The sequence below is a fragment of the Aulonocara sp. 'chitande type north' Nkhata Bay genome, linkage group LG23 (assembly GCF_057382095.1).
Source record: "Aulonocara sp. 'chitande type north' Nkhata Bay isolate Kocher_YH1m ecotype deep benthic linkage group LG23, A_spYH_male_GT1.1, whole genome shotgun sequence".
In the NCBI taxonomy this organism is placed as follows: Eukaryota; Metazoa; Chordata; class Actinopteri; order Cichliformes; family Cichlidae; genus Aulonocara; species Aulonocara sp. 'chitande type north' Nkhata Bay.
The window spans coordinates 30,152,918-30,166,743 of record NC_141365.1 but is presented as its reverse complement, the minus strand read 5'-3'; the positions used below and the strand labels follow the sequence as shown (position 1 = coordinate 30,166,743).

Sequence of the window (13,826 nt, the reverse complement as noted above, 5' to 3'; positions counted from 1 at the left end):
GCATACCATGTTGTTATGCCGTACGTTAGGATGCTCTCTATGGTGGCTCTGTAAAATGTCACCAGCAGCCTCTCCTCCAGGTTGTTCCTCCTGAGCACTCTCAGAAAGTGGAGACGCTGCTGGGCCTTTTTAACCACCGCTGTAGTATTTGCAGTCCAGGAGAGGTCATCAGATATCTGCACGCCCAGAAACCTCATGGAGTGTACCCTCTCTACACAGCTCCCGTGAATGTAAAGTGGGGCCGGGTCTGCTCTGCCCTTCCTGAAGTCCAAGATAAGTTCTTTAGTTTTCGTGGTGTTCAGTTGGAGGTTGTTAACTGAACACCATTCAGTCAGTCTGTTGACCTCATCTCTGTAGTCCGACTCATCCCCCCTTGAGATGAGTCCAACCACTGTGGTGTCATCCGCGAACTTTATGATGGTGTTTGAGAGATGGGTAGGGGAGCAGTCGGATGTGTAGAGCGTAAACAGGAGGGGACTCAAAACACATCCTTGTGGAGACCCGGTGCTGAGTGTGATGGTGCTGGACCGGTGGGGGCCGAGTCTGACAGACTGTGGTCTATTTGTCAGGAAGTCCTTGATCCAGAGGCAGATGGGGGTGGAGAGTCCCAGGTGAGACAGTTTCTGGACCAGGATCTCCGGGATGATATGATTGAATGCTGAGCTGAAGTCCAGAAAGAGCATTCTCACATAGCTTCCTCGGTGCTCCAGGTGACTCAGCGCAGTGTGGAGCGCTATGGTGATAGCGTCCTCGGTGGAACGATTTGTCCTGTAGGCAAATTGGTGGGGGTCCAGAGTGGGAGGCAGACCGGCCCTGATGTGCTGACAGACCAGTCTCTCAAAGCACTTCATCACTACAGGCGTAAGTGCAACAGGCCTGTAGTCATTTGGGCTGGCCACAGCTGTCTTCTTGGCGATGGGGATGATGGTGGAGGTTTTGAGGCAGGGCGGGACGGTGTTTGATGACAAGGAAAGGTTGAAGATTTTAGTGAAGACTCCGGTCAGTTCGTCAGCACATGCTCTGAGAACCTTTCCATGTATTCCATCAGGACCTGCCGCCTTCCTGGGATTCACTGACCTTAGAACACACCTCACTTGGTGCTCCCTAAGTGTTAGTGTGCCAGTGCTGGGGGCGGGTGGAAGTGGTGTGGCAGCTGAGGGCTTGGTCGTCTCAAAGCGGGCGAAGAAACGGTTTAGATCCTCAGCCAGTGAGGCATCAGTCCTAGATGTTGCCTGGTTATTGCTTCTGTAGTTGGTAATGTGATTGATCCCCTGCCACATTTTTCTGGGGTCGTTGTCAGCAAAGTGATCTTCAATCCTCCTCCTATAGGCAACCTTAGCTTTCCTGATGCCTCTACTCAGGTCTGCCCTGGCCGCCCTATACGCAGCCCTGTCCCCTGACTTGAAGGCAGTGTTGCGGCTTTTTAGGAGGGATTGCACTTCGCTATTCATCCAGGGTTTTTGATTTGGAAACACCCTGACCCTTTTGTTGACGGTGACATTGTCAACACAGTTCCTGATGTACGAGAGTACAGTGTCCGTGTACTCCTGGAGGTTGTGGCTGGAGAATAAATCCCATACAGTTGTTGAGAAGCAGTCCTGCAGTTGAGAAAGGGCTCCTTCAGGCCAGGTTTTTATTGTCTTTGTCTGGGGCTTTGTTTTTCTCAGCAGGGGGGTGTAGGTGGGGGTGAGGGACATGCAGAGGTGGTCAGATCCAGCCAGGTGGGGGAGGGGTGTCGCTCTGAAAGCATGCCTGATGTTTGAATAGACATGGTCCAAAGTGTGTTCTCCTCTCGTAGCAAAGTCCACAAACTGGACAAATTTAGGAAGCACAGTCTTTAGGCACGCTTGGTTAAAGTCGCCGGCGACAATAAAAACCCCATCGGGGTGGGCAAGCTGTTGTTTGTTTATGGTGTTGAGCAAGAGGCTGAGAGCCGTGCTAACGTTAGCATCCGGCGGTATATAAACAGCTATCACAATAACTACTGTAAACTCCCTCGGGATGTAAAAAGGTCTGCACGAGACTGCCAGAACCTCCAAATCAGGAGAACAGTGTGTGTGAATGATCCTGCTGTTACAACACCACTCGTTATGCACGTAGACACATAGCCCCCCTCCTCTGCTTTTACCTGAGTTGCTGTTTCTGTCATGCCGGTGTAGCGTGCGGCCTGCTAACTCGACTGCAGCGTCGGGAATCAGCGGGTGAAGCCACGTCTCCGTAATAAGAATAATGCTGCAGTTACGTGCAAAGCTTGTGTTGGCTATCTGTAGCTCCAATTCGTCTGGCACTGCGGGATTTGATTCCCTGCCGTTGTAGTGTGTTACTGATGGTGACCTTTGTTACTTTGGTCCCAGCTCTCTGCAGGTCATTCACCAGGTCCCCCCGTGTGGTTCTGGGATCTTTGCTCACCGTTCTCATGATCATTTTGACCCCATGGGATGAGATCTTGCGTGGAGCCCCAGATCGAGGGAGATTATCAGTGGTCTTGTATGTCTTCCATTTTCTGATGATTGCTCCCACAGTTGATTTTTTCACACCAAGCTGCTTGCCTATTGTAGATTCACTCTTCCCAGTCTGGTGCAGGTCTACAATACTTTTCCTGGTGTCCTTCGAAAGCTCTTTGGTCTTGGCCATGACGGAGTTTGGAGTCTGACTGTTTGAGGCTGTGGACAGGTGTCTTTTATACAGATGATGAGTTCAAACAGGTGCCATTCATACAGGTAACGAGTGGAGGACAGAAAAGCTTCTTACAGAAGACGTTACAGGTCTGTGAGAGCCAGAGATTTTCCTTGTTTGAGGTGACCAAATACTTATTTTCCACCCTAATTTACGAATAAATTCTTTACAAATCCTACCATGTGAATTCATGGATTTTTTTTTCACATTCTGTCTCTCACAGTTGAAGTGTACCTCTGGTGCAAATTACTGACCTCTGTCATCATTTTAAGTGGGGGAACTTGCACAATTGGTGGCTGACTAAATACTTTTTTGCCCCACTGTATGTATGTATGTATGTATGTATGTATATATATATATATATATATATATGTATATATATATATATATATATATATATATATATATATATATATATATATATATATATAACTTCAATACAACTATAGAAATACATCACAGCATCTTCTTACTCAGCTTAATAATTGTTCTTGGCACAAACGATCCCTTCCTACACCTTTTTGCTAGCTAGAGGCATGCAATCATGTTGTCCTAAGGGCATTAATTAACGGACAGCAACAACAGACCGGGCTTTTCCTTAAGACAGCCTGATGATACAGCTTCATCATTTTTTTTCCCTCCAGTTCTTACAACCCTGTTCAGTTTGCCCCTGATTACCACATTGAGATATTGGATATAAGGACACTTTCAATCAAGCTAACAAACTCTTTCCAAAAACATTGTGGCTAACGCCAAAGCCTCTTAACACCCTGATCTCTGATTAGCTTTCTTGTAAATGGAATCAATATATGTTTCCAGATTTAAAGCGAATAACAACTTGCACAGACTGACCAGGAAGTGAAACACCTTTTACGGGGCCTGGGTCATTCAAGACATGCTGTTTTGACAACATTAATCAACAAATGAGCCTTACACAATTCTTCCAGCCTGCGTACCTCAGCAACCTAGCCTAGTAAAAACAATAAAACCTACAAGTGCAGACATAGGTCACATTTTTTTGGTAGGCTCTCATTTTTTCCACATTCCTTCAAAGGCATGTTTGAGTTGGTTTCGGGATTAAAGGACTCATTTTGGGTAAGTTCAGTACCTGTCGGTGATGGTTAAACGTAGAGGTGAGGTATACTCTCCACACAGAGTGGAGCAGAGCACAGTCACCACATGGGAAACATTCAAAAACTCAAATGCTATATGTATGACAAATATGACAAATGCTCATCTAAACAAGTCATCTCATCCACTTCAAACCTGCCAAATTTGAAGTGGATCAGATCAAGTGTAGTCGAAGCAGGCAAAGAACCAACAAAAAGGCAGATTTTTAAAAATATGTATTAAAAAGCTGAGCAGAAATTTGTAGTAAAAATCTGTCTGTCTGTTCTTTGTTTCAGAATAAGGACGTCCTTCTGCCATCCCATTCTGCCTTATCACGCATTTCATAACGCCCACGCAGGATCTGTTTTTTTAAATTCTAGCACAACCTGTCTCCCTCTCCCAGAGGGGAAATCCCAACAAACGATGGCTGTTACAGGGGAGTGGTTTGCTCCAACAACAAATTAAAGTCATCCAGAGCTTGAGCTTTCAGTTATATGCAGGTGTTCAGTAACAAAACACAGGTCTTCATCCTGCAGATGCGCAGAACTTGACAGGTAAGCCTCTGGAACCTAAGAGGAAGTTTTCTGTTTAATGTAGTAACAGGACATATTTAATAATAATCTGCTTTAATTGAAGAGTACTTAGTTTAAATTTGCACTGCGTTTGGGACTGAGTGGTGTTAAAAGGCAGCATTGTTCATAAGTTTGCTTATGTATTCAAACTGTAAAGTTCATTTGCATATAAACTGATCGCCGCTAATCTTTTATGTTTCTAAATAGGCTTAAATCCAACTGCTTTTAGAGCCTTTTTTCTTACTTTAATACTTTAATGTACTTTATTTGCATATAAATTTGTTTTCAGTGTTTTAATTTCGACTTTCACCTTGAGCTGCAAACATAAACTAGTAGAATTTAGGTGGCTTTAGTTGGAATAAATGTTTTGCAGTTATGCATAAAGTAAAACCTTTATTTTGAAATGCTTAACAGACACACCTCAGTAACCCTGTGTAGGAGGAAACCAGTTGCGGGGCATTTTGTGCTGCAGTTGTTCCTTGTTTCTGATCCTGCGTTAACAAGCAGAAAGGTGAGCCACCTGTACATGTTTCACTATCACACACCTGCTGTTTGTTTTTCATAAAATTTATAGTAATAGGCAGTTTACCCTCCAGGTTGTGTGTGTGGAGGGAGCAGCAGAGAAAACTGACAGAGAACGCTAGCTGAGAATCAGTGAATGACTCCGTAAACATGCTGGATTCTAGAGGGATTGAAATCTCAGGAGGCCAGACCCTGCTGGCCTCTCCTTTCGGCTCGAGTTTCAGAGGTGAGTTTGTGTAATTTCAGTAAACTGATAACACATTCACTGCTCTAAAAAGTCTGAAACTCTAACCTCACACATTGTTTTGCCTCCAAACACCTTATTCCACCTGTTTTATTTTTCGAGATTCATAGAACGAGGAAGTCAGACAGACTTGGGAATGTTAAATTAGTCGCACTGTTGACTTTGTGTGCCAGGCCTAAAGCACACCACATGACTAAATGCTTACCTAATCAACCGAGAGCTTTTATTGATAAATGAACTTTACCCCCTTACTGCATGCACTGTTTCCTATTTTTCACTGAAGAATAAATACCTGATGCTTTATGCGGTGGCACATATTTACAGTGCGTGAAAGACACAGTGTGTCTTTCATGTCCAGGCTAGTAAAACTTCTAATTTCACTACAGGGTGCTCATTCATCGATGTGAAGCCGCCACCGGTGAGAACTGTGAAGCAAATGCTAATGATGAAACGTAAAAATCTACAGGTATGGCCCTGAGTGCAAGTAGACCAGTAAAGTACAGAAAATAGAACATATAGAAGGCTTCATCTGAACTCTTTATAAAGGTGCACATGAGCGTGTAGTCTTGAGTTATGGCAGTGCTTTGAGTTCCTCCAGTATGAGGAAGAATTGGCAAAATTCAGAGCCAAGTACAAGTTGTTGAGAAAAGTCTGCATGTAAAGGCAGCCCAAATGAGTGTGTTTATTATGAATAATAACAACCCATAATAAGCCAGTTATTAATATTCCTAGTAAAAGTTGACATTGATCCTCTTGTATTAACAGAACTGCTCACAGGACAACTACAATTTGGAGCATAAACGCATGTCTCCAAAATACGAAACTTCTCCCACTGGTGTGAATCATCATCAGTTAAGCCCTCCAGTGCCTGTCAGTCAAAATACCACCACCCTGTTTCCAACTGCTGCTCCTGAAAATGCTCCAATGAAACAAGAGTTTCTCGTAAATCAACAAATGCAGCACAGCTTCGAGTATCCACCCCTGCACGAACAAAGGACCCCGTCTCCTGAAGGCAGGATGACCTTGTTTCAATGGCAAATACAGCAGGAGGCACGCAAAGTTGAAGGAATTTCCCTAGAGCAGCTGTCCATGCAGGACTCAGATGGTGACACGTATGTATACATGAACGAAAGCATTACCCTGACCAGTGGTTAGTTGAATAAAGATCAGTGTCATAGAATTAGGTGAGAAGATTAAATAGTAAACTAAAAAGTAGAGATACAATTGTATGGGCAGACAGAGCTAGGTCAAAGTAAAAAGCTACATGGGTGAAACTACTAAAAGTCAAGGCTGATCAGCTGAAACAGGTTAAAGTAACAGAACAGTGGAAGGCTAAATAGCACCCCCCCAGCAAATGTATAGCTAAATGGTTAAAAGCTAAAAGGTTCCAATATCTACAGTTATCCGGTAAAGTGACATAAATATGAAAATAAGCTAATGGATCATTGATTTTTAAACAGTTAGATAAACATATTGGGTGAAGAGTTTACAAAGACAAAAGCAAACAATTGAAACGGATCAAAATATTCAAATGGTTGGGAAAAAGATGATTAAATGGTTATAATATGCAAAGGTAATGGATAACAGGTTGGAGCGGTTGGAAAACAGGTAGAGAAGTCACACGAACACTAGGTGAAAGTTATTGTTTTTAGGGTAAACAATTAAGCAAAAAAAAAAAAAAAAACGCAGACAAAGGTGGAAATCATTGAGGAGCAAATGGAAAATAGCTCTAACAGGCCTACTTGGCTAAAAGTGCAGAATAATTATTAGAAATCACACAAATGTACAGTAAGCCTGACCCAAACACTATGAACAGCATTTCTGTGGATTTCTGCTGCAGCTGACCTTTTTACTCCTTCCACCAGATTCCTTCACATAGCAGTAGCAAAAGGTCTTCGTGCTCTGGCTTACGTGCTCTCTGCAAAAATGGCTGGAACTTGCTTTCTGGACATTAAAGAACATAATGGGCAGGTAAAGACATTCAGTGGCTTGTGATTGATGGTGGTTTTCATACATCAAGACACATTAACCTGTAAGCTGTGTTTCCACAGAGCCCTCTCCAGATCGCGGCTACCACCAATCAGTACTTAATTCTCCAAGACCTCATGGCTCATGGAGCTCAGGTCAACACGAGAGACTGCTGGGGCCGTGCTCCTTTGCATGTGTGTGCTGAGAAAGGCCACTATCTCACTCTGGGGGTAAGAAATCACTATCAGTATTTACCTACCTACCTGCATATGTATATATAGATTAAATGCTGATTAAAAGTTAAAGCATAAACTTAAAGTTGACCTCTTTAGGCTTCAAATATTCACTAATTTAATCTAAATCATTCCATTGCTAAGCAGTGTAAGATTATACTGTCTAGCAACTTTTCAGAGCATTGCTTTGGATCAACACGAAATTTTTAAGTTAGCTTTAAAAATTCTCAAACTTTAATTGCTGCTATCAAATACAAAGTGGCTATACAGTGTAGACATTTACCTAACAAACAAAATTCCCTGCACTAATCCCTTTGGGATTGCATCAGAACGGCATCTGGTGTTCTTGTTGATGCAAAATAAGAAAAATATTTGTGGTTGTTTCTATAGCAACAACAGGCTTAAACACACAAGTTTAAGATGTAAAAAAGGGTGATTGTTCAGAGTATAGTATTCCCATGATACAACAGTAGGACAAAGTAACAGATACTGTCGTATCTCCTAGCAAGATGGGAGTGGCACACCTGTCTCACTATTGCCCCAATCCAGGGCGTGAAGCTCTGCTGGCAAATGACACCTTGTGAGTAAATGAGCCACGCCCATGGAAAACGGCATTAGGTGATACCTGGGGATTGAGAAAGGCTGGCTAAACTCCAAACGCAGGATTCATTTCTTTTGTAAAACATAATTCAGCTTTCATAATAAAGTCTGAAGATTTTCACTGAAACCACAACACCAAGTCGCATAGATGACGACAGTCTTGCCACGTTTAAGCATCACAGGGCCAGAATTGGGACAGCTTTCCTCAATGGAGTGCTTACAAGTAGGGGAAACAGAACTTTCTGATTCTGAGCAGCAAAACCAGAGGGTTTAGTGTCAAAGAACTAATCAAATGTCATAACCTAAACAGGAGACAGATATCGGTGTAGGTCAGTAATCCAGTGGTCATTGTAGGCGCTGAAACTGGCAACTAGACATACTTCAGTTTTCAAAGATGATCGGACTACCGTAGAGTGTGTCCTGAGAATTGCTGACCCATTCCATTCATTGTTAAGAGTTAACAAGAGTTCTGCCATAAAGACAATATTTGACGTCCTCCCCTGTACCCCTATTGACGAGTTCTGACACTTCAGTATATATCATTAAATTCAAGGGTTACTCCTAGTAAGGTTTCTAGAGGGTAAAGAGTTAAGGCTGCATGATAACAAACCCACTAAAGGTTTAACTGAAGAAGGCTCTTGGATGACAGGTCTTCTAAAACAAGAAATTGAGTAAGTCTTTAAGTCTTGTCTTGAAGACTATAAAAAAAGAGGCCTTCATCTCAAGCCCTTAAGACAACAGAGATACACAACTCATCTTGTTAATGTATAACATGCGTATTGCTGAGAGTTAATGTGAAACACGTTGCCTGCTTCCTCAAATGTACCAGAGACCTTTGTCTTATCACATGGCGCCAAAATTAATAATAAACCCGGACTCTGATCCACTTCCCCTGCAACTGTGACAAATGTAGGCCAAATAACGTTTTGTCAGAATAGAATTTAGTGTTGCAGTCATTCTTTTTTTTTCTAGTTGTATTAAGAATATTTTCTTAATCTCACTCATATTTCTGCAGGGCATCTGGAAGGCCTTAAAAGGAAATGGGGAACTGATCGATGTAGAAATGTTCAGTTACGATGGTGAGTGTGTTTTTGTGTGACTGAAAACTTTAGGATGCTTAAATGCCTTTTTTGTGATTAAATTCTGTAATTTGTTTCTGTGTCTGGAAGGTTTGACTGCTCTTCATTTGGCCGTCTTGTCTCACAACAATGTTGTGAAGGATCTGAGGAACCTGGAAAATCCCTGCACATTCATGACCGCGGAGCTGGGGCAGCGAAAGCGCTTGTACTTTGAATGTATCAAGATTCTGCTGAACATGGGCGCCTCCTGTGGGACAAAGGTAAGTATTACCACTTCAGGGGAACATTTAGCTGGCTTGGTCCTGCTCCACACCAAACTGCTCGGGTTTTCCCGTCTCTTGTGGTTTGGTTTAAGATACAGTGATCTAAATTTCCAGTCTGGTTTTCATTTGGTTTATTTTTAATCTCTCCAGGATCTGAAAAGTGGGCGGACTTCTCTCCATATGGCTTCTGAGGAGGCAAATGTGGAGCTGCTGAAGATTTTTCTTGACCAGCCAACAATGCTGTCCATTGTAAATGTTAAGGTATGCCTACTGTTTCATGACAAAGAATATGTTTAGGGTGGATTGCTGCCTTTTACAAGAAACCAGAGAGAAAGTTTCCCAGCTGTCACAGCTCCAAACTGCGCCCATAAAAACTACACAAACAGTAACATGTGGTGTCTTTTCCACTCCTTTCAGACATTCAGTGGAAACACGGCGCTGCACATCGTCAGCGCTCTGACCAATCACAAAACTCAAGCCGAAGCGGTGAAGCTGCTTATGAGAAAGGGAGCCGATCCTGGGATTAGGAACTTAGAAAATGAGCTGCCGTCTCAGCTGGTACCTGAAGGTCCTGCTGGGGAAAAGGTAAGGGTGTCACTTCACATACATGCTGGAGGAATTGCAAATGGCACTGTTTGCTGACTGAAATCAAAATCAAATTTTTTTCCTGCAGGTGCGGCAGATCCTGAAAGGAAAACATGTTAATGCTTAAATAAAGCTGAAGAACACTGTCAGTCAGACAGTTGAGTATGATAAATATGATTTGCCAAACAAGGCAGATGGTGGTTGTTTCAGTGAAACATGTCGAGTTGTTCATTACGGTGTAATGCTTACAAAAAAAAAAAAAAAAAAATGTACTTATGTAAAATTTTTGTTACTTTTATCAAGTAGGGTCAGTGTGATTATTCTTTACAGGTTTTAAGAGTTTGGAAAGGAATCTTGGGGTTGTTTTTTTAAATTTTTGAATATTTTAGCACCAAGTGAAATCCTTTTGTTAATGCAGTGGAAAATATTTACCCATCTCATCAAGAGATAGTACTTTGAAAGGTATCAAATGATTTCTTTTTTCCCCCGGCATATTGGGCCAAAATGTAACAACTGGTGCATCCCTCATCAAATCTACACTTAATTTTCTAAGCTTAAATCTTTGTAAGAGTTCTAATCCTAAATATCTAGGTAATGTTTTGATAATGATATGCAAAATGTGGGGAAAAAAAAATCACTGAACCAACTTTTTTCTAACTATGCAATTACACTGTGTTGTTTTTGTCTTCATGACTGTGTGTTATTGTAAAGGTAACTATTGTGATGTGTGAATTGTCTTGTTTTACATTTTTAGTTAAGTTTCAACTATATGGTTGTAAATAGGAGGGGTGATACAGAATTCTGGGACTCTGCCCAAATTTAAATCATGCCTGTTTGATTTTTTAATATGTATATGAGGCAATCACCTGTTAATGTCTTATGTGCATCTCCAACACATTGTGGAAAACCTCCAACTCCAATTTTGGAGAAATGGACGAAGTCACCTGGAGGAAAATTTGACTAATATGGTGCCGAATCCCAGAATTTTTACTACAATTTCTAATTTTCTAAACATTTTATTAATGTTACTGCATGTGATTTGCGTTTTCTCAGTACTTAAAAGTAATGAAGTACACAAAACATTTTAGGATTTGTTGCTGTTAATGATGAAATGTCAGAAATCATGTACAGAGGGGAAGGTGGTGGTTACAATCTGTCCAAGGACTGATTTTCTTCAAACAATGATGTAATCACTGTCAAATATAAATATAGAAAAAAAAAAAACAAGCTGGACAACAATAAAGTCTCTTAGTCTTGGCAATTTGGCTCTAAGATCCTCTTTGTCCTTCAAACTAGTTGACCTTGGAGTTTAAGCATGCTTCGGCTGAATTTATTTCTTCTTCTTCTCCTGTGTGGTGGTGAACCACTGGTCCAGCAGCTTCTTACTATAGTAGATCTGCCAGCCGTGAACCTGCACGGCGATGACGATCACCAGGTACATGACTGACACGGCGCTGAAGCCGAAAATGAAACGGTATGCTTTGCCGTGGCGATAGAGCTGCTGAGCCACGGGGAACATCTCCATGCTGCCGTAGATCAGTGGCGCCACACAAAAGAGCCCGGCGCTGATCATGGAGATGACCAGGTAGCTGATGTTGTTACGGGGCAGTGCCAAGAAGCTGAAGACTGTGGGTATTATGCTCAGTAAGTAGGGGTACTCCCACTGGTATGGAGAGGCCACCACCTTGTGGGACACCAGGTTCAGCTGGCTTACCGTCACCTGAGAAAGAAATGAAAACACATTCAACTTTTACAGAACGTAAAACATGCTTCTGCACAAGAATGCTTACCTGAGCTGCCATCAACACCCAGATCAGCAGATGGACAATGTTGAGCTTACGGATTTCAGACTTCAAGGAAACACTGTGAACATAAAAGAAATAATAAAAGAAAGACCAATCAGATGTTAGATTTTAAACGACTCAAAATTTAGTGGATCAAAGTCTCCTAAATACAGAAACCTTTGCATAGCAACAAATCACTCACTCAGAAGAATCTCTTAGATATAAATTACTATATACTTATTTAAGCAGGCCGATGCTTCTGATGTCTCAGAAACAGTACTTCTCAAAAGGCTGTATTTGCTTTGGCTTGTCCATCCAGAAGGAGTATGAGCTTACGCAACTGCAAGAAGCCTGTGGGTCCATGATTCAAAAGAATCACGACTTCTCCTGCAGCATTACTCAGAATTTATTCAAGCTTACAATGATCACCTTGACCGACATTGTGCTCAAAGTCATATTTGTTGTTTTACAAATAATAACTTGTGAAACGAGATGAGATAATGACCACATCCCGTCCCAGGTCAGACAGGTTGTGCAGCGTAACTTTTCCTTTAAATGTTGATCACTAATACATACAACCACTGCAGAATCATCAGTATCTCTGTACGAGGCATGACCTGGACTTTTCCTGAAAGTTTGACGTGTATGAGCTGAACAGGAATGGAGGCAGCAGAGTCCCCATTGGAGCTTCTGCACATCACCAAATTAGATGAGGCACCACCCTAATTAGATATACTACCTTACAGACTGGCTGCAGTAAGTAGTCCATGAGATGCTGGACATGTTGACATGTTCCTGTAGCATCTCTCTCAGTAGCTCTTGAGAATAGTCTCTCCAGCTGATAGTTGTGACGCCAAATGAGATACTACTGACATTCTGGTTTTAGAACAGCTGTACTGCTCTTTTTAGCTTTTCAAATTAGTAGTTTAATACTTAAGAACAGTGAAGCTTGTTTTATTATTTGATTTGAATGATCAGGACTGTACACTGATGAAAGAAAGCCTTGAATGAACTGAGGTATACATTTTTATACTGTCATCTATATCAGTTTAGTTAACAGGGCCCTAGTTAACACTTAGCAGCTTTTAAACAAATTAAAACTAAAGTGATTCCAGATAAACACTACTAATGTTTAATTACTTGGGCACTTAAGTTAAAATATTAAAAAAATAAAATAAATATAATTCCTTAAGAGTTGAATTTGGGGATTATTGCTCATTTAATGACAAATAAATGAACCTCATCTGGTAGTGAGAGGCGACCCGCTCCCGGTGCTGGTAGTCACTGCCATCTGTGCCCGCTGCTCTTGGACCAGCCCGAGAAGCCATGATGGATATCTGAAGGCAAAACATGTCAGGTTTAACATCATCTAATGTCTAATTACACATCAGTAAGCCAGTCATTTCCAGCAATGAGCTGACTGCTCAGTCAGTCATGCAATACCGTTACTCTTATATTTTACACTTTAAAAGCTTCACGTTTGCGTTTGTAAAAGTGACAAAGCTCTAAAACGAGGGTGGAAGGGGACTTTGCTCTTATTAAATCACGGCATACAGGTGTTTAATTCATTAGTTATCTGCTAATGCTGCTAATGTGGCACGGGGAGCGTTTAAGAGTACGCTCCTGTTTCCCACTCTGCATGTCAGCTTAAATGTTTCAGAAGATACTTCGTTTTTACTTCAGCTGCCATGACTTATGTCGATAAGTTGAGTTACAAATTGTTTGGGAATGGCTAGGCTAGCAAGCTAATGCCTGTGAGTGATTCACTGCTACTGTAAGTCAAACAAAAGTAGTGTTAGCGAGAGATAAATACGAGTCAGACCACCGGCAATGGCATTATGTCGTCTGTTGAGACATCTGATATATACAACGGCACTTACCTTTTATTTTCTGCTACAGAATAAAAGCATTTAACCGTTAAAAACCTGGTTAACAACGGCTACAGAGCAGCTAGCTGGCCAGCTTCATACAAGGAAAGAGGGATGACAGACAGAATGTATGACGTGTCAAACCCTGATTGGTCTCTATCTTCTTGCTTTCCTGTGACTGTCATATGTTAACCATTTAATTCCTCTGATAAGCAGATTGCATTTCTCTGGATGATCTGATGACAACACACTGACACTGCTGCAGTCATAGGCTATTTTATTTTAAACATAAACTCACTGGCCACTTTATTAGGTGCTCCTG

At 41.7% G+C, this 13,826-nt stretch overlaps 3 protein-coding genes across 5 annotated transcripts in view; 2 read left to right on the top strand and 1 right to left on the bottom strand.

Annotated features, from left to right (window-relative positions):
* The window catches only part of LOC147302078 (glycerol kinase-like), a 27,529-nt gene extending 23,313 nt beyond the window's left edge, over window positions 1-4,216 (top strand). The window contains exon 20 of the mRNA XM_086283530.1: window positions 4,083-4,216. Within this exon, the coding sequence (XP_086139656.1) occupies window positions 4,083-4,087 (5 nt within the window). The 3' untranslated portion in view covers window positions 4,088-4,216. The remainder of the gene's footprint in view (window positions 1-4,082) is intronic.
* Window positions 4,217-4,968: 752 nt separating this feature from the next.
* Window positions 4,969-11,079, top strand: nfkbiz (nuclear factor of kappa light polypeptide gene enhancer in B-cells inhibitor, zeta). Of its 2 annotated transcripts, XM_086283533.1 has the most exons (10): window positions 4,969-5,106; window positions 5,511-5,590; window positions 5,890-6,236; window positions 6,990-7,095; window positions 7,176-7,322; window positions 8,941-9,004; window positions 9,095-9,264; window positions 9,418-9,528; window positions 9,685-9,852; window positions 9,941-11,079. In XM_086283533.1, exons 1-10 carry the CDS (start codon window positions 5,031-5,033, stop codon window positions 9,977-9,979), a joined length of 1,308 nt encoding a protein of 435 aa, XP_086139659.1. In that variant the 5' UTR covers window positions 4,969-5,030; the 3' UTR covers window positions 9,980-11,079. The 2 variants fall into 2 exon arrangements, with proteins under 2 accessions (XP_086139659.1, XP_086139658.1); XM_086283532.1 differs by lacking the exon at window positions 9,941-11,079 and having other exon boundaries at window positions 9,685-9,929.
* Window positions 10,935-13,752, bottom strand: LOC147302076 (protein jagunal homolog 1-B). 2 transcript variants are annotated; one of them, XM_086283537.1, is made up of 4 exons: window positions 13,517-13,752; window positions 12,876-12,973; window positions 11,643-11,715; window positions 10,935-11,599 (listed from the first exon to the last, which is right to left on the bottom strand). In XM_086283537.1, the coding sequence occupies exons 2-4, from the start codon at window positions 12,962-12,964 to the stop codon at window positions 11,183-11,185; spliced, it is 579 nt and encodes a 192-aa protein (XP_086139663.1). In that variant the 5' UTR covers window positions 12,965-12,973; window positions 13,517-13,752; the 3' UTR covers window positions 10,935-11,182. The 2 variants fall into 2 exon arrangements, with proteins under 2 accessions (XP_086139663.1, XP_086139665.1); XM_086283539.1 differs by having other exon boundaries at window positions 10,935-11,572; window positions 13,517-13,744.
* Window positions 13,753-13,826: the final 74 nt, after the last annotated feature.

What these genes read in the sequence shown, in the direction of transcription:
- LOC147302076 (XM_086283537.1), bottom strand. Translation starts at nt 12,964, where the DNA reads ATGGCTTCTCGGGCTGGTCCAAGAGCAGCGGGCACAGATGGCAGTGAC. An exon ending in GCCTCTCACTACCAGATGAG is followed by an intron (nt 11,716 to 12,875) that starts GTTCATTTATTT and finishes TTATGTTCACAG; the next exon opens with TGTTTCCTTGAAGTCTGAAA. An exon ending in GGGTGTTGATGGCAGCTCAG is followed by an intron (nt 11,600 to 11,642) that starts GTAAGCATTCTT and finishes GTTCTGTAAAAG; the next exon opens with TTGAATGTGTTTTCATTTCT.
- nfkbiz (XM_086283532.1), top strand. Translation starts at nt 5,031, where the DNA reads ATGCTGGATTCTAGAGGGATTGAAATCTCAGGAGGCCAGACCCTGCTG. An exon ending in GCGCCTCCTGTGGGACAAAG is followed by an intron (nt 9,265 to 9,417) that starts GTAAGTATTACC and finishes TAATCTCTCCAG; the next exon opens with GATCTGAAAAGTGGGCGGAC. An exon ending in TGTCCATTGTAAATGTTAAG is followed by an intron (nt 9,529 to 9,684) that starts GTATGCCTACTG and finishes CACTCCTTTCAG; the next exon opens with ACATTCAGTGGAAACACGGC.